At 46.6% G+C, this 19,057-nt stretch overlaps 1 protein-coding gene across 1 annotated transcript in view; it reads left to right on the forward strand.

Annotated features, from left to right (window-relative positions):
* Dnah7 (dynein axonemal heavy chain 7) overlaps positions 1–19,057 on the forward strand; it is a 195,148-nt gene that overhangs the window by 157,197 nt on the left and 18,894 nt on the right. Inside the window, exons 53-59 of the mRNA XM_013353465.2 lie at positions 1,048–1,140; positions 4,609–4,785; positions 7,131–7,292; positions 8,119–8,319; positions 12,371–12,532; positions 14,968–15,153; positions 15,934–16,071. Of these exons, the coding sequence (XP_013208919.1) occupies positions 1,048–1,140; positions 4,609–4,785; positions 7,131–7,292; positions 8,119–8,319; positions 12,371–12,532; positions 14,968–15,153; positions 15,934–16,071 (1,119 nt within the window). The remainder of the gene's footprint in view (positions 1–1,047; positions 1,141–4,608; positions 4,786–7,130; positions 7,293–8,118; positions 8,320–12,370; positions 12,533–14,967; positions 15,154–15,933; positions 16,072–19,057) is intronic.

The raw sequence follows: 19,057 nt of genomic DNA on the forward strand, positions 1-19,057 counted from the left end.
TTTAAATGAAGAAGCCAATAACATCACAAAGCACGTCTTTACCTTGTACACAAGCAAGATTAAATAGCCTTCAGCAACCGGTCAGTGGTTAAAATACAAAGTTTGGCTCCTTTTCTCCGTCACTGTCTGAGACAATGGTCCTGTTTCTAATTCTACCCAAACTCCAGAGATTGAAGATTTGATCCACATGGCCTTTGGAAACGTTTGGCTGAATTTCCTCAGCAAGTGTTTCTTTTCCTTTCCCACTCAGATTGGAGCGATCATTACAGGAGATGGACTAAATTTTTACCAAACAGCCGTTTAGATTTTCTGAATGTGGAATATGAGCTCGCGAATACTTTTATAATTGGAAGAGCAGGGAAAGCTGGCATTTCAAAACCAGTTTTTATGAAGCGGCTTTCTAATTAGATCCTGAAAGTTAACACATGCCATGAAGCAGTTTGTTTCCCTTTTTAAGAGAGGTAGCATTTCTTACATTTTCCGGCTTTACTTTGGCATAAAGGCTAAATTTTTTTTTTCTAGTTCCCAGTTACTGTTTTCTACTTCTTTGTTTCTGCTCTTGCCATCTTTACTCTTCTTGAATACAGCAGGTAGCTGCTCTGCTAGAGACAGTTGTAGCTAAACCAGGGTTAGGGAAGTGGCTGCGCTGGGGTGGGGGTGGGGGGCTGGCAGCAGGGCTGACCAGCATTGCTCTTGGCTGCCTGTCCTGGACTGAGACCGAGTTCATTCCTTTGGGATGGGTCTGCTCTGGATCTGCCCTGGCCGCTGCTGAAAGTAACTCCCAGAAGCATCTGTCAGTGAGTGTTTCTTCTCAGTTTAAAATGACAACTGCATTCATTGTGTTGAGCCATGGAGAGAAACCACACAGCTGGTTCTGAAATTTCAAAGGCGTACACATTGACATTAATTTTCCCACCCCTTAAATAACATTGGCACTGATGTTCTGTTTTCACGAATCATATGTCTTCCCCACGAATATGATTATTTGTCAACTATTGGTGGTTTTAGAGATGATCTCTGGCGCTGACTGACTTACTCTAATTCTAGGAGCCGCACCATGAGGTGTTCCCGGAAGAATGGGAGAATAAAGCAAGTGACTTCCAACGGATGCTCATCATTCGCTGTTTGAGGCCAGACAAGGTAAGGTGGATCCGACGTTTATGATAGTCCAAATTAGCTGAAGCATGATTCAATTATCTAAAATTAAACACACACACACACACACACACACACACACACACACACACACACGTGTGTGTGAATTTATTCTTTGATTTTGTTGTTGTTCAGAATTTCTGGAATTAGCATCTTATGCTCATAGAAGCTCAGTCTTGAGAGTTTCTATCTGCTGATTTAGTAGATGTTGAATCTGAATGAACAGTATCACCACCTTGCTGGGTAGGTCCTGGTTACAATACTTTGTTTGTCATTTGGGAGTCTCACTACGCAGGCGAGGCTGACCCCAACCTCAAGATGCTCCTGCCTCAGCCTCTGGGATGCTGGGATAGCATGTGCCACCACACCTGCTTTGACTAAGCACGTATAGGTGTGTTTCACTCATCCACACCTTTGCATGTTTACATGAGTCTACGAAAGTATTGAATAGAGATTTAAAAGTCTAACTTGGGCCAGCAAGATGACTCAGTGGGTAAAGGTACCTGATGTGGGAGTGTCATATATCAATCTGTTGATTTCATTGGTTAAGCAATAAAGAAACTGCTTGGCCCTCATAGGTTAAAACATAGGTGGGAGGAGTAAACAAAACAGAATGCTGGGAGAAAGAAGCTGAGTCAGTGAGTTGCCATGATTCTCCCACTCCAGGCAGACGCAGGTTAAGATCATTCCTGGTAAGCCAGCTCTTGGGCTACACAGATTATAAGAAATGGGCTAGTCCAGGTTAGCCGAGAAAAGGCTAGATATAATGGGCCAAGCGGTGTTTTAAAGAATACAGTTTCCGGGTAATTATTTCGGGGCACAAGCTAGAGCTAGCCATGTGGGCGGCCGGGTGCCGGGGACACAGCCCCGCCGCTCATATTACTACAGGTACCTTAAGCCTAGTGATTGAGTTAGAGGCCCAGAACCCACATTCTAGGAGAAGAGAACGCATGCAAGTCGACCTGTAACTCACTATGGCTCACGCACCCCCACCCCCACAACACACACACACACACACATACAAGTAAATAAATAAATAGTTTAATTTGGACCTGGCTCTCTCTCCACTGCCTCTCAGTTCCTAGCCACACACATGCACGGGAACACACATTTGCCAGACTTTTCAAAAGCGTTGTGGCACACGGGTGATTTTTGCTTACAAATCTTGTTCAAACAGATGTTTTGAACCGAGAACATCCAACTGGTGTTTGGAGCTACTGTAACTGTTTCCAGAGGTAGCGCCTTTCTTAGACATTGGGCATTGGCAAATTGCTCCCGCGGTTTGCACCAAGCTGAGGGGTGTTCCGGGCTCGTGGAATTGCTCCCCTAGGCTGGGGTGCTGTGTATGTGTGTGTAGTCCCATTGGCAGCCCTTCTGCTGGGCTGACTGTAGGGCCTTTGCAGACACTTTGAGTTGCTCCATTCTGCAGGGGGTGTGTTTGCCTTGCCACCAACCTTCTATGGTTACGCTCACAGCACTCTGTGTGGCGGGACCGATTAGTCTCTGAGAAGAAGATGAAGAAGAAACGGAGCGAGTTTGTGACTTCAGAATTTGAGCAGACATCTGTATCTCAGAGCAGGGTTAAAGGTGCATTCAGTAGCTACTGCTTGAGACAGAAACTGAAGTTGGGTAATGAGATAAATTATAGGCGTGATGTTCGCTGTATGCACATCTGTAGCTGTAAATCTCTATCAAAGGGAAGGTCATTTCAAACTCTATGAGTGTGTGTGGAATAAAAACATGTTCCTCTAAAGAAGCTGTGTCAAAGGCGGCTCTGAAGGAGTGGATTGGCCTCTCAGGGCTGCAACATGTTCTTCTTCATTCTGCTTCCGGTATTCAGAGGAGAAAACCGAGTACTCAGCAGAGCAAGGAAGACGAAGATAGATTAAACACCACCCTCAGTGGAGCTGGTGTGTGTTAGCCAGGGATGGGTACTTCTCTAGTTCAGTCTCAAGTGGACACCCGCGGCTCTTAGCAAGTCACGAGAAGATGTGGTTCCTTGACCCAACAGCAGGACTTTGAGCAAGAGACTCAACTCCTTTATTGCTGTGGCACAAATCTGAAGACTGTTGTCGTTCATGTAACTCAACATAAAACTCAACTTAGCTAGAGAAAGGTTAGCTAGCTTTGTTCTTGCCTATTAAAAATGGTTTCCAATGAGCATCACAAATGAATCGAACAAAGGCAGAGGCAGGACTGTCGAGAAAATTAGCACGCTAGTGTCTGCTGAATGTTTCTCCTCCAAACCTGTGCCTCTTCAGCCGTCGGGCTTTTCTTTTCCAAAGTTTTATTGAGCTCGGAGGGAACCATCAAAATTAGCAAAGAGCATGTAAGGACAGCAAATGAGCGTGTCATTTTCGGAGGGTGCACTCCACAATTTGTCGAGATTGGAACAAGAGTGGTGTTCTGTGCCCTGTTTATGTCACACCTGGGCACAGTTAGCTAGTGTTACAACTCAGAGATGCCAGGTGAAGATCCGCATTGGAAAATAAGGAATGGTACAGAATAAGGAAGGTATCCTAACTCTTAGCACATATCCACTCCTGCAGACCCCAACCCTTAGAGTGCTACACGGGAAAATTCTATGTATTGAGAAAATCTGCCAACCCAGCACGACTTGCTTCTTGAGCGATAGCGTGTGTCTTTTTACAGAGCTTAGCTTCCTCCGAACCTGGACTATTTCGATCCATTTGTGAAGATGTGGGAGGGAGGTGTGTGATGTCTGTGATAATTGCTGCATGGTAGCTGTGGGGACATAGTCAGTGTTTTAAAACCCCAAGGTCTCGGCCACCCCAAGAACAACGATGCACTGAGAGTGGGAGAAATGGTCTCCCCCAAGGACAAGCACATCAACTGATTATCCAGTGCCAAATGGTCAGTCCTGGAAATATGCACACATAACACTGTGCAGACCGAGCATGTGTGTGTGTGTGTGTGTGTGTGTGTGTGTGTGTGTATTATATATACACATATATGTACTCATGAATATATGTATAACAATGAATGAAAAAAGATGACATGAATTTGAAAGAGAGCAGGGAGGACTGTACCGGAGAGCTTGAAGGGTGAAAAGAGAAGGAAGAAATTATGTAATCATAATATAATCTCGAAACAATTTTTTAAAAAAATGAAAGTTTCTTTAAATTTGGCGGATCATATTAATCATTGGTGATTATTTAAATCATCTGTAATTGTTTTTCTAAGAAGAATTTATGTCCCAGTAATGCCCTGGATCCCTTTTTAAAACCTCATCTTTATATCCAGAGTCTAGTTTGTTTGGTTTTGAGACAGGCTCTCGGATGTAGCCCGGCCTGGCTTTGAACTTGTAAACTTCCTTCCGCAGGCTTCCCCAGTGCTGAGGTCACAGGCAGGTGCTTCCCAGCCCAGCCACTGTTTGTTTTTTAACCCAGAGGATCTGGACGATTCTGTCAGATGTGCTCTTGTCGCTTTTAGGTGATCCCCATGTTGCAGGAGTTCATAATAAAGAAGCTGGGGCGCCCTTTCATTGAGCCGCCCCCCTTCGACTTGTCCAAGGCGTTCGGGGACAGTAACTGCTGTGCCCCGCTGATCTTTGTCCTCTCTCCTGGAGCGGATCCCATGGCGGCTCTTCTGAAATTCGCGGACGACCAGGTAGGTCCCCTAGAGCAGAGGAAGTGAGCTGACGCCATTGCCTTCGTTTGCGCTAGGACTCAAGCCCTAGAGGATGAGAGAAAGCTTCAAATTGTCTCTCCACTGGAGGAAGGCCTTGGGATTCTGAAACTTGCCAGAGGCCTGGGAAAATGGCACTTGACGGCAGTGCTTGCATTAAAAGTTGCTCCTTAGACAGCCTGTGAAACTAAAACCGGGGGTTTCTGGTTGTGGTGGTGCACGCCGTAGGGTTTACTGGAGGAGATGGAGCCAGGAGGGTCATGAGTTCAGGACCAGCCTGGAGTTTCTTGTTTTTTTCTCCACAGCTTTTAGGCCAGTACATGAGCTTGGTTGGTTTCATTAAAGTCCACACAGTTACTCCAGGGTGGACTGTCTGTTCTTGTCCCTCTTCCTCACTTCTAAGGTGAGGCAAGTCACTCTCCAGAGCAACTATACAACTATACAGCTATATAGCCCCTTTGCCAGTACAGTATGTTCAATTACCTACACTTGTAAGAGATTTAAAAACATATTCCCATTATTTATGATAAATGTTCTTCTGCCACACTGTCTAGAAGAAAGTAGCGAGCAGGCAGCTGTGTCTGAGTTGGTTCTTCTCATTTTGGAATAATTCAAATTGCTTTTTGTGCAAACGCCACTGTAGTTTCTAAAACCAACATGAACATTTCACGAAGATCGTGCCCCCCTCGGGAATGTTGGTGGTGAATGTTATTCATGTTTCCTCCTGGAAATCTTACAGAAGACTTTGAGATAAATCATGGCAGCTCCATTTCACAGTGAGGGATACAAAGGCACAGAGCGGGTAGCTCCATGAAAGAGACATCACTTGAAGATTAAAGTAGCCTCTGCCGGGCCGCTTTCTACTCGAAAAACCTGGCTTCCGTAGGAGTGCCGTGGCTGTCTGATACAGCCCTCACTGCTTGTCACGGAAGTGCTGGGCTATGATGCCATGATTAAAAAGAGGGAGACTTCAAGTAGCATAGGAGCAGGGCCATTGAGTCATAAGGCCATCCCAGTTGGCCTGGGGAGAAAGGACTCAAGGCATTTCTTGAGTCATTGAGCTGGGGCAGAGTGTGTTGGGAATCAGGTAAGAAACGTAGTGTCGGATCCATCGTGGAAGTAGGGGAGGTAGCTCGGGGTGGCCATCTTCCACCGGGCTTTTCTTACCAGGCTTCCAATACCCTTTTCTACTCTTCCTTCCCTCTGTGTGTCTCTGGTGTGTGTGTTAGGCAATGTTGACGTTCCCTGGAACATGCTTCTGCCACGCTTCTGCACTGACTCCAGTTACCACCTCTACTTTTTTAATCCCAAAGTTATTTTTCCCTGTAGTAATATAAGCGGCGGGGCTGTGTCCCCAGCACCCCGGCCACACCCCGGCCGCCTGGCTAGCTTATGCCCCGAAATAATTACACGGACACTGTATTCTTTTAAACACTGCTTGGCCCATTTCTATCTAGCCTCTTTTAGGCTAACTCTCGCACCTGGACTAGCCCATCTCTAATAATCTGCTGTAGCCCACAAGGTGGCTTACCAGGGAGATTCTAGCCTATGTCCATCCTGGGTCGGAGCTTCATCACATGTGCCTCAGAGAGCAGAGCTATCCCCGTGTCCGCCCAGGAGAGGGGAGCATGGCGTCTCTGCTCCAGAGCACAGAGCTGTCAAGACTGAGCTCACTTCCTCTTCCTCCCAGCGTTCTGTTCTGTTTACTCCTCCCACCCATGTCTTAACCTATCAGGGCAAGCAGCTTCTTTATTTAATTAACCAATGACCTTCCTCCATCATTTCCCCCACGGAGTTAGTGACTATAATCAATGAGCAATTGCAGAGGACCCAGGTCTTCCTCTGCTCCGGCCACTGCTAGAGGCCTCTTCCTGGAAGCCTAGTGACAACTGCCCTCAAAATGAGATCAGGAAGCCACAAATGAGCTGGGGGAAGGTTCTCAGAGTTTCCTAAGGAAGCTACTGACTGGGAGTTAGTGGCTAATGCTTCTGTTCTCCTCATTTTATCAGAATCCAGAAGGACTGGCACATTCACTCAAGGTGGCAGGACGAGTTAATTGGCCCATTCATATTTCATTTTGCCACTCAATTAACAGAAAACGTATGTTTTAAAGGTCGCTAAGTGACAGATGTGCCCTTTCGTGTACTCCTATATTAAAAATCTTTTTTTTTAATGATTTATTTTCTATATCTTACATCAGCAGCCCAAAAAACTTAGAGAATTTTTCTCTTATTAGCGTGATCATCTAAGTGGTGGTCAGTATGTCCAGGTCACGTCTGTCTGAACCAGTGTGTGACACTAAGTGACACTGTTGTTCTCGCACGCAGGGCTATGGGGGCTCAAAACTGAGCTCTCTCTCCCTTGGCCAAGGCCAAGGGCCCATTGCTATGAAGATGCTAGAAAAAGCCGTCAAGGATGGAACATGGGTGGTTCTCCAAAACTGTCATCTTGCCACGTCCTGGATGCCAACGCTCGAGAAAGTGTGTGAGGTAACGATGCAGATATGTGTTCCCTAGAGTGGTCCTCCCCGCCTAACTGTGGATACCCACCCCGCCCACCCAAGGGCCTCGTTTCTGTTCTCTCATTGGACAGGCTGCAGGTTAACATCGCAGCTACACCATAGGAAGGATGGGCTCATGCTGAGAACCCCACACACAGCCAGACACCTTTAGAGAGAGGAGGGCCCCTTCAGCGTGTCAGAATGTCCTCGGCCTGGAGGAACAGGCCCAAAGATGGGAGTGAACCCTACATTTTACAGCAGTGACCAGGCCCACAGTTGTTACTCCTAGGCCTTGGCGTGGCACCGCTAATGGAAGGTTCTGTGACCTCCAGCCTCAGACCTAGTGCAGCTAAGAGTGGTAGATATGGTCCCTTCAGGATACACCAGCGCTTAGCCTTTGAAATACCCTTGGCTCCTAAACCAGTGATTCTAGCTTGGTGTAGTATTGATTTGTCTGACTGCATTGCCTACTCCCGAATCTGGCAGCGGCAGGAGGAGGGGGTTAGGTTTAATCTAGCCCCGAGCAAAGGATTATTTTTGTAAATATTTCGGAAATATCAGTGCAGACATGAACATTTTAAGAAGGCTTTAGTCTTTGGGCTGGCTCTGTATAGTCACGTGAATTAATTTTATCAGGAGGCTGAGTATGCTCTGGGCCGTCTCAGTGAAGTGTGGTGATTCTGATTTCTCGCTTTAATCACAACAATTTCATCTCTGTTGTGTGGCTGTTTCTCTTTCCAGACTGTCCCTCAGGTGCACTGAGATGATCCCTCGGGACTCACTCACACCTCCACTTCTGCTTTGTTTGCTCGCAGGAGTTAAGCCCAGAGACCACACACCCGGATTTCCGAATCTGGCTGACGAGTTACCCATCTCCGAATTTCCCCGTGTCGGTCCTGCAGAACGGAGTGAAAATGACCAACGAAGCCCCGAAAGGATTACGGGCTAATATCATCCGATCATACCTCATGGACCCGATCTCTGACCCTGAATTCTTTGGCAGCTGCAAAAAGCCCGTTAGTGATGGCTAAGTCCTGCCCCCTCAGCCCTGTAAAGCGGTTCAAGTGGCCCCCGGTGGTCGGGGCTGTGTGCACAGAGCGAGGTTACAAATTAAGCAGGCCTCCCGCTCCGCAGCACAGTTGCTTTTCATTGCTGATTATTGACTGTGCTGAAGTCAATTTTATTAATATTTCATTTTAATTTTACCACCGGCTCCATGTCTGCTCAGCAGAGATATTATGGGGTACCATCAATAATGCAGGCTTCTGTTGAGAAAGTCAGCTGTAAGCCATTCCCAGCGCCAATCTGCAAGGCTTGAGAACTTGTTCCAGGATATGAACTGAGCCCTTTTTCTATCTGGAACCATCTCTCCAAATTAAAACATAAAAAAACATTTCCTCCATATAGCCATAATGAGAGCCAAAATGATTTTCCCCCTCGATTGACGAGGCTCATAAGGGTCTTTTCCGGAGCCACCAGGCAGGCTGGGAAAACACCCACCGTGCTCATGATTAGAATTCCTTCTGAATGGCTATGACCTAAAATTGTTTCCTGGTGTTTCGCTGTAATTAAAAATGGAAGGGCTCTTTTATAAGAGACACCATGAACCTTGATAAGTTTCAGCACTCAAAAGCATTCTGTCTTGATGCATGAACATTACCTACATCCACATCAAGAGAAACCAGGGAAACTACTTTCACTAAGCAAAATTTGGACATATATAAAAGGAAGAAAGGAAGAAGAGAGAGAGAAAAAAACAGAGGGAGGGAGGGAAGCAGGGAGGGAAGGAAGGAAGGAATTCACATATACATTTAGAAGTGATTCACCCTTGCCCTGATCCCCCAGACTTGTGTCTGGCTGGCTTCTGCACTGATGAGGCGTGGTGAGAGCTGGGGACTCCCACGCAGGTAGAAAGGGCATCTGTCCATGTGACAGGCCGCACAGAGGCCCTTTGAAAGCGCACCCTTCCCTTCCTTCTGGTACTCACTTTGTAGAGGTAGAGGCAATAGGAAGCATGGCTCCAACGCAACATAAAAATCTCATTAAATCCCATAGCAGCTCTTTATAGCTTTGCATTATTTGGAAATTATTTATTTGGAAATGGTTTTATATTTATAGGAAAATTGAAATTTTAAAATAGTAAAAGGAACAACCTATGTCCTTCTCCATATTTACCTACCGTTAATTTTTTTTGCACCATTTAATTTGTTATTTTGTGTTTCCCCTCCAGATACATTAATATCTATGCATAGATAGATAGATTGGTCTCCCTGTGTGTCTTGTCTGTGTCTTTCTTTCTCTCTCTCTGTCTCTGTCTCTCTCTTTGTGTGGCTCCCTTAGCCCTTCTTGCCTTACCGACAGCGGCTTTTCTGAAGACTGTATTTCCGATATTGTTTTAATGTGGGATATCCCCCATTCAGAATCTGGGTGACATTCTCTAATGATTACATTCAGCTTTTTTTTTAATTATCTGTCAAATTATTAAGTGTCCTCAGTGAATGAAACTAATTTTTTTAAACATTATTTATTTATTTATTTATTTATTTATTTATTTATTTATTATGTATACAATATTCTGTCTGTATGCCTGAAGGCCAGAAGAGGGTGCCAGACCTCTTTACAGATGGTTGTGAGCCACCATGTGGTTGCTGGGAATTGAACTCAGGACCTTTGGAAGAGCAGGCAATGCTCTTAACCTCTGAGCCATCTCTCCAGCCCCCATGAAACTAATTTTGATCGTCCAAAAAGTCATTGATTAATTTTTCCATGGTCTAATGATTGCTTGTCTTTCCTCTGTCATGTTGGGGGGGTATTCAGTGCTACATAAGTATTTAGTATGCAGTTCATGTTCTTACCTCACTGGTTGGTCCTAAGTAACTAATCCCCAGCTGCAACGCTCAGAACTTTTGGTGCTTGGCACTTACTCCTCCTAAGAGGTGGCTCCTCCTCCTCATGTGTTTATGTGATGTTAGCATAGACCTAGAAATTACTAACTTGACCCCAATGATTTCCAATTCGTTAATCAAGAATTTCATACTCAAATTGTTCCAAATTTTGTCAATGAGATCTGCATTCAACTGGTTTCTCTGCATATTTCAGGCCCCGGCTTTAGGAATTCTGGGTCTAGCAACTCTCGCTTTCTGGTTTAGGGCCATTCCGGACTCATCATGTACCTGGCCAGTCATTTATCTGAAGAGTCCTGCTCCTTCTGAGTGGGGAACAGTACTGGAGACCACAGTGAACAGTAGAGGAGTTTCTTGGTACTTGAAAATGTTGACACAGCCAGAGGTGGTGGCACGCCTGTAATCCCAGCACTGTGGAGGCAGAGGCAGGCGGATCTCTGTGAATTGGAGGCCAGCCTGGCCTACAGAGGGAGTTCATTTCAGGATAGCCAGGGTTATATGCAGAGACCCTACTATAGACTTACAAAGATAGCCAGGGCTATATGCAGAGACCCGACTATAGACTTAGAAATACATATGTATCTCATACACAAGCTCTCGAAGTGAGGAATACGTACCAAATGTATCGGTACTCCAGGCTTCATCGCATCTGCCACCATCTTCCTTGTCTCTCTTGGGCCTACAATTGTCTTTTGTTTTACATTGACATATCCGGCTTCCAACAGTTACCTGTTAACTTGATTAACAATTCAATATATATATGAAACAATTGAGTTATACTAGCATGTTTAACAGGTTTATTCAATTTCTTTAGTTAAATTTATGCTACCTCTCTTTTGTCAAATACCTTCCTTTCGTTCTTTCTCTTTCTCCTTCGCTTGGTTTTGTATTTTTCTCCTTGTTTCCCCTTCTCTCTTTTAAGTTTATTCTATGAAGGAAACTTATTGTGCCGTGGGATAAAATTTAGGCCTCCCTGTGATTTTTTTTATGGGTTTTGTTAAATAATGAAATAGCCTATAGTTATGTTCAGTTGCGAGGAGAGCCAGATTCAGAAACTGGGAGGTACAATACAATATGTTAATTACAGCTTCCTTGTTATTAAAACTGTGGGCTTTGGATTCTCCGAGCTCTAACCGGGTGTCCCTGGTTGGCAGGTTGCACACTGTCTAGGGAGGTGGATGGAGCTGGCATCCCGAGACACAGCTGGCAGCCATTGGTACCATCCACTTCAGAGTGGGCTCGGAGACAGGAAGGGGCAGACATTTCTGATCTCAGCTGGGAACTTTTGGGTCTGGGCATGAGTTGAAGGCAACAGACTCCCTCCTCCCCTGCCTGACCCCCTCCACCCCGCCTCGCGTCTGGCCTCTTCTGTTTCTGGCTCTCCAGCGAGCCCTTCAGACAGGCTCTCCTGTGAGGTACCCTCACCACACGGTTGCCTTCCCCAGTATCCCTTGCTCCCCGTGGTTTCCACCCACCTGACGCACTGCTGGCTGTGAGCCTGGCATTTCCCTCCGCATCTTCTACCCTGTGGCAGAGGACTGCTCTTTTCTGGGTTTGAGTTGAGCATCTTCCCACAATCCCCCGCTGTTGTGTCAACCCTGATGGCCCATTCCTTCCTGGCTAGTGAGGATGACTGCCTCCCTGTGCTCTTCACCAGAGAGGAAGGGAAGGGTACAAGCAGACGGCCAGCAGAGAGCTGCTTTTTCTGAGAAGCCCTGCGGTTCTGCCTCAAGCTCTGTTGTTGGCTCTCAGTGTTCTTGAAGGCTTTAGAACTGCTCACTTCCTTCAGTTATCTACTTGGAAATACCTCCATCATGGTCTGGGGCTATACATAGAATTCATAATTCTCAGGTTGTGTTGCTTCGACTAGAAACAAGCCCTCCTCCAAAAAAATCCTATAAAATTCAAATTAGATGACCTAGCTCTGTCTCCTAGAACCCTAGTGTACGTAGCTGTGTGTGCCCATTGGACTTGAGTATCAATGGGAAGATTTTTGCTTGGCGTACCTGTAGAAATACACTTGTGTTTTAGTTATTTGGGGGTTGAAGTAGCCTCATATTATTTATAGGCAAAGGAATTTGATTCTATGAATTTAGAAATATAGCAAGTCTAATGCAATGTTCACAGGAAAAAAATGTCATTGAACAATTTCTTCTCATTACAGAATGAATTCAAGAAACTGCTTTATGGCCTCTGTTTCTTTCACGCTTTGGTACAAGAGAGACGAAAGTTCGGACCCCTGGGGTGGAATATTCCTTACGAATTCAATGAGACCGATCTAAGGATCAGTGTGCAGCAACTCCACATGTTCCTGAACCAGTATGAGGTACCGTAAACATCTCAGCAAGGGCATCACCTTTTCATGGTTTATCATGCTGTAACTGTTGGCGCAGCGAGCAGGGACTCCTGATTAACTCTGCTCTGCTAGAACAAACTGCAGGGCGGTTCCCAACAGCCTATTTCACAGTACTTTATTATAACAGGAAGTGATAACTGCTGTGGGGGTGGCTAGATCCCGGTTCGACTCCAGAGAACCCGGATGCGATCATTTATTTAGACACATAGCCGCCTGTGGAGATGTGAAAAGCAATGGGGTTATTATATTTATTATGAAGAAACCGTCAATCAAGCCAGGTGTAGAAATGGGGCGGAGCAAGAGCGTGGCCAGGTTTCTTCTTCTCTGGAGCATGAATTCGGTTTATGTGACAGGAGATTTTGACTTTTGAGTCGGGACTTCCTGTCTAAGAATAAATTACGTAAAACCATTTAAAGAGGAGTAGATTCCGGGAGGAGCCAGAGAGCCCAGCCTCACATCGGGATCACCTCACCCTTCGTAGTCTCCTTCTCTCTGGGGCTTTTGTTGTTTCCGTTTTGAGACAGAGTCTCAATATGTGGCCCTGATTGGCCTGGAACTCACAGCAATTCTCCTGCCTCAGCCTACCAGGCGTCCATCACCACACCAATGGCTTCTTTTCTTTTCCTTTCTCTCCCCCATGAGGCACCATTTGATCTCCTTTCCCAGGCTAGTCTTAAACTTACTCTGTAGGCCAGGCAGGCCTCTAGAGTGGTCTCTGGAATACTCTTCCCCCTCTCCTGCTTCCTGCCTCTCTTCCTCCCTCTTTTCCTCCCTCCCCTGCCTTTCTCTTTCCTTCCATTCCTCTCTCATCCCCCCACTTGCCCTCTTTCTCCCTCTCTCCAGAACATCCAACACTGGGCGTTGTGGGGTGTTCTCTATACCGTTGTCAACTGGATTTAAACAGTTTGAGATTTTGAAAACTTATTACTACACGTGCCTGTAAGAAAACGGAGCTTTCCCCAGCTAAAACAAGTTGTCTGAATTTTGGCAGAATCCTGTTCAAATTTAGTTGGCTGTCTTTGATTAAATCTACATCAATAGAATACAGAAACCCCCAAAACTTCAACCTAAGAATTTAGGATTCTAAATGGAGAGGGTTGAATTCTACTCTCATAAAAGCAAATAAGAAGCTAGGTAAATAACGCTGGAGGGCTCACGTGGGAGAAACATTCAAAGGAATCATAAGCTTGATAAATCATCTTCTTACCGTAACACCTACAAGAAGCACGGAGCTAATATAGAGATAAAATACAGTGCCGGAGGAGAATGTATCTGAGCTAAAATAATTACACACAACCAGCAAGGAGCATTCCTAGATAGCAATGTGACTATCTGGATAATATAGTCTACCGTAAAATACAGTCTACAGTGAGGAGTTAATTAAAATATATAAGTAGGCGAATTTGGGTTAGCACCTAAAAAAATCAAATCCACTATATCACCACACTAAAGAGAATTTAAGACGCGTGATCCTATCAGTAGATATAGAAGACAGCATCTGAGAAAACCCCACATTCATTAGTGATACAAATACTCCCGATAAAGCAGGGACAGAGAGGAATGTGGTCAACGGGAGAGGAAAATTGTCTTGGTCACTGTTCTTGGCTGTAAAGAGAGAGACAGTATGACATGGCAGCTCTTATATACGGAAGCCTCAATTAAGGGTTGTGCAGTTTCAGATGCTGGAATCAGAGTCCTCTGTAAAAGCAGCCAGTTCTCTGATTGCTGAGCCATCTTGCTAGCCCTTCTTTTTTTGTTTGTTTGTTTTTTTTTTTAGTTTTTTAAGACAGGGTTTTTCTGTAGCTTTGTGAAGCAGGATGCATAATGAAGTTAAACTGTCACAAGGCAAGAAATGTGTGCAATTACCAAAAGCCAGGGAGCCTGGAGCATCAGAGGAGCAAACGTGCTCCCCCGTTGCCTTGATGCTGAGCCTCTAACCCTTTGATTTCAGTCAGCAAATGGGAGCTCCAGAGAGTAAGCAGAGACCAGGCAGGCGATGCGAAGAATTGAACTACAACAGGAAACATGGCAGACATGCAGCACTCATGGAAGAGAAAGGATTGACGTGATCTAGATATTTAGCCATGAGGAGAGGCGGAGAAACCGCATTAGAACAAGTGTTAATAAGTATACGCAACAATTAAGACCCTCACTAGTATTTTAAAGTCAGTATCCATTCAAATTACGTTTTCGGATCCAGGGGTTTTAGTCTCAGCCCCAGCTGAATGCACTAAAGAAGAGGAAGATCCTGGGGGCAACTGCAGTAATTAGCGAGAAAGTATAGAGAAGGAGATGATCGCGAACCTGTGGGAAGATCCCGAGCTTGATGTTGGTAGGCAGACACAGCCCCCACCCCGCCCCGCGTGGCGTTCCTGACCGGCCGGTGACCACTCTGTCCACCTTAGGAGCTGCCCTACGACGCTCTGCGGTACATGACGGGGGAATGCAACTACGGAGGCCGAGTGACTGATGACTGGGACCGGCGCACGCTGCGCAGCATCCTGAACAAATTCTTCTGCACGGAGTTGGTTGAAAATGCAGACTACAAATTTGACTCCAGTGGCATCTATTTTGTCCCTCCTCCTGGTGACGTAAGTCCGCCCCCTCTAAGAGAACCTCGTGTATTAAGGCCGGGCCAGGTGACCCCGTATGAGCAGTAGGGTCCCAAAAGTCAGTAAAAGGGTCCGAGACAGTCCCTCTCCCCACTGTTAGGAGTGTCTACAAGAGGACCACACTACATGACCGTAACATAGAAACAGTTCCTAGAGCTACTAGAACAGAGGATCTGGGAATGCATGCTGGTGAACTCTTCTTGGGAGTTCCTACAAGCGCTCATGCAGCCACAGAGACGAGGGACGGGGAAGGAATTAAGCTGCTGAGTTCAGTTGTCCAAACCCAAGGAGTCCAGGGGTCTCCTCTGAGTTCCCGACAGTCCTCACAGAGCCTCTGGGCAGAGGTGCTCAGTTCTAAGCCAACAGCAAGGAAACGGATCCAGGCCTCTCTTCTGGAGTTCCGGCCTCCGGCAAAGGCAGCCTCAGAATTGATGCTCCATCCTTGCCCAACTTTCTATCTCCCGTTGCCCTTGCTAGGACAGCTTTTTAAATTTGATTGCCATACCTTTCTTTCAATAACAATAATAATAATAATAAGCATTTTTGTTGAATGGTCGGTGCAGTACCTTCTTCTCTCAGAATGTGCCCGTACTGTTGTGAGCCCTTGGCCTGGACTGGAGGAGAGGAAAGGCATTCAGCACGCCGCCCCACAAGCTCATCCTCTCCAGGGCTCAAGGACGGAAAAGCACTGACTCTGAGCCAAGTCCTCCCTGGTAACTGACATCTGACCTCCCGGCTTTTCCCGTTCCGTCTCTGCAGCACAAAAGCTACATCGAGTACACGAAGACCCTGCCGCTGACCCCGTCGCCAGAAATCTTTGGAATGAATGCCAACGCCGACATCACGAAAGACCAGTCGGAGACACAGCTGCTGTTTGATAATATACTCCTTACCCAGGTGTGTTGTGAGGCAAACTAGGCCGGAGCCAGCAGGGATCTGTCCGTCCCCTCCCCCACCCTGCCACACACACACACACACACACACACACACACACGCACGCACGCACGCACGCACGCACGCACGCACGCACGCACCCTCCTCCCCCATTCAGCCAAGGCTCCTGACCAAACTCTACCAAAGTGAAGGAGCCCTCAAAGGAACATGGGGAGCAGGGGACCCACATAATCCCTTGATTATGGACTTCAGCATAGGGAATGTGGGCATCAGGCATTTTCTTTCCATCAATCTTGTTTGAGAGTCTGAGTCTCTTGCTTCTAGGAATTCCTGTTTGTTTTGCTTTAGTGCCTTAGCCTCGCCCAAATACAGCGTATGTTAATCCCTTTCCTTTCCCGTAGGTGGAGCCATCATTTTAAAGATACCCGCGTAGCCGTTTGGGAGTGGGGTCTGTGGACAATTTCCCGCTTTTTTCTTTTCTAGTCTCCTTCTGATTTAACGGCAGTTGCTTGTTTTTATGATCCCTTTTTATTTACTATCCCAGGCCATTTCGCCTAGTTTACATAAAAGATTCCTTTCCCGCTATTTTATTAGGTAACATAATGCTTAAGTATATGATAGCAATAATATAAAACGAATTTAAATAAATAAGCAGTTGACCGGTGGAAGGCACTGCCGGTGGGGAAATGTGCCCAGCGTGGGTAGAGGAGGAAAATCTAAATCTACAGTGCATGAAGCAGTTGCTAATCCTGAGCCCAGTGAGATGCGCGCACTCACTCTCTCTCTCTCTCTCTCTCTCTCTCTCTCTCTCTCTCTCTCTCTCTCTCTCTCTCTCTCTCTCTCTCTCTCTCTCTTTTTCAAGACAATGTTTCTCTGTAGCTTTGGAGCCTGTCCTGGAACTAGCTCTTGTAGACCAGGCTGGCCTCGAACTCACAGAGATCCACCTGCCTCTGCCTCCCGAATGCTTTGCCATTTTTGAAAACAAATCAAACTGGATGCCAAGAGTTCCCGTGGAGATTCAGGAAACTTTCAGTAAACCGGGGCTGCACACCGGTTCACTTGGGTAGATTTTCCCATACTGAATTCGGGTGTTTTTATGTCCTCTCGGAGTGGAACCGTGATGGTTCGTGTTCCTGAGGTGCTGGCCCTGGCTAGCACTGCTTTGAGAGCTTTGTATATAACATGTAGTACACGGGGCAACCCAAGGAATAAGGGGCCACTGCTGTTCCTGGTCTGTAGAAAGGAAACAGGCACAAGAGGATTGAGTAGTTTGACCAAAGTTGGCTAGTCCAGTTTCAAGGCCGGACTCAGAGTCAAGCAGCCTGGCCCGCCCTGGCTCCAGAGCCTGTTCTAAGCTGCTGTCTTGTGTCCCGTGAGACTGTGCCTGGGTCAGATCTGAGGCGCTGAAAAGGCCAGGCCTGAGGAGGACATGGGTGTGCTGTCGTGAATGGACCTGGCCACGAAGCCTGTGCTCTAGTTTCTGCTAGTATGCTGCTTTCTAGTAAGGCAAGCAGGACAGAGAGTGTTAATGCTCCGTGAAAGCCTGTGCTTGCCAGAACACACACGGAAGTAAGTAAGCCCGTGTGAGTCAGAGTCAGTCCTGAGGAGGAAGAGCTAGCTGCTTGTCATACATGATAGGCCGATGGCAGGATCACTGTGGTGTCTGTGGCTTTATTTAAACTTGCTGGTGCTTGTCACATTGCGGAACCCACAGAACAGGGTGCCCATTCCAATGGAAAATAACTCAAAACCCAAACAAATACATTTGAATACACCAGGGTATCGCCTCAGTGTGTGGTTAAACAACCTATCTCAACACCCCTGGCCCAGCTTCATGAGTGTGGATCTCGGGCGGGCAGGCAACGGGCCTTGAGTGAGCAGTCAGGCGGAGACCCGGGCTGCAGGACTCTGTGGGCTATTTCATGATAACAGGCCTTTGACCCTGATGGCCTCAGCTAAGATGTCTCAGAGAAAATTGGAAGAGGCAGGTGCCAGAGTGGAGGGTGTAATTTTTGTGGACATCATTGGTTTATGCTTGATGGTCACACTATTTCAAGAAGGAAACTAATAAAACCAGCATGCTGTAGGCTGTCTGCAAAGGCTAAATTCTTCAAGGTCCCTTTAGAAATAGGTCACACCCATCTTTACTCAATTGAAGCAAGACAACCCAACCAGGTGAGGGGATTCACACTTGTAATGCTGGCATTTGGGGGGGCGGGAGGGGAGGAGGCAAAGCAGGAGGATCTCAAACTCAAGGCTTGCTTGGGCAGTCGGTGAGCCATGCACCCTGTCCTCTGAATATGTGTTGCTGGTGTGTGTCTGTGCTTGCGTACATGGTACCTGCAGAGGTCACTGGATGGAGTCAGGTGTCCAGCTGGGAACTGAACTTGAGTCCTCTGCAAGAGCAGCAAGCCCTCTGAACCGCCAAACCGTTTCTCCAGCTTCTCCTTTGATTCAGAACAGATGGCCAAAAAGGGAGGGAGGGCGGGGTCCGAGGCGCGGCTTAGTGGTGGAGCGTGTGTCTTGCACTTGTAAGGCCTCAGCTTCAGTGGGCTGGGGGTGGGGGACAGGAAGGAGGATGAACCTTGGGAAGCTGTGCCTGGTGCTTGTGGAGGCGCCAGAGAAGGGAGCAGAAGTGACCAGCCCAGCTAAACTGTCCCGGATGAGTAGCATGCTCTAGCTCTTGATGCTGCCCATGAATTGCACACGACTTTCTAAAGCTCCCGAACACCAACTGTGTGACCTGGGTGTTGGTAAGGAGGATGGCTGAGTTGCTGAAATATTTTCCTGACCTTTTTGGTTGGGTCCAGGCCTGGGCTTTTGTGTTATTTTTGTAGGGCATGTGTTTCACATGTTACAGCTCTTGCTAGAAAATAGAATGGTTTTTGTAATCCATTTATACTACTTTATATGTAGGTCAAAATACAAAAGGCAAATTATTCCGTAAGTGGAGTAAAAAGAAAAAGATTATTTCACTACTCTGGGCCCA

The sequence above is a fragment of the Microtus ochrogaster genome, unplaced genomic scaffold, assembly GCF_000317375.1.
Source record: "Microtus ochrogaster isolate Prairie Vole_2 unplaced genomic scaffold, MicOch1.0 UNK8, whole genome shotgun sequence".
Lineage (NCBI taxonomy): Eukaryota > Metazoa > Chordata > Mammalia > Rodentia > Cricetidae > Microtus > Microtus ochrogaster.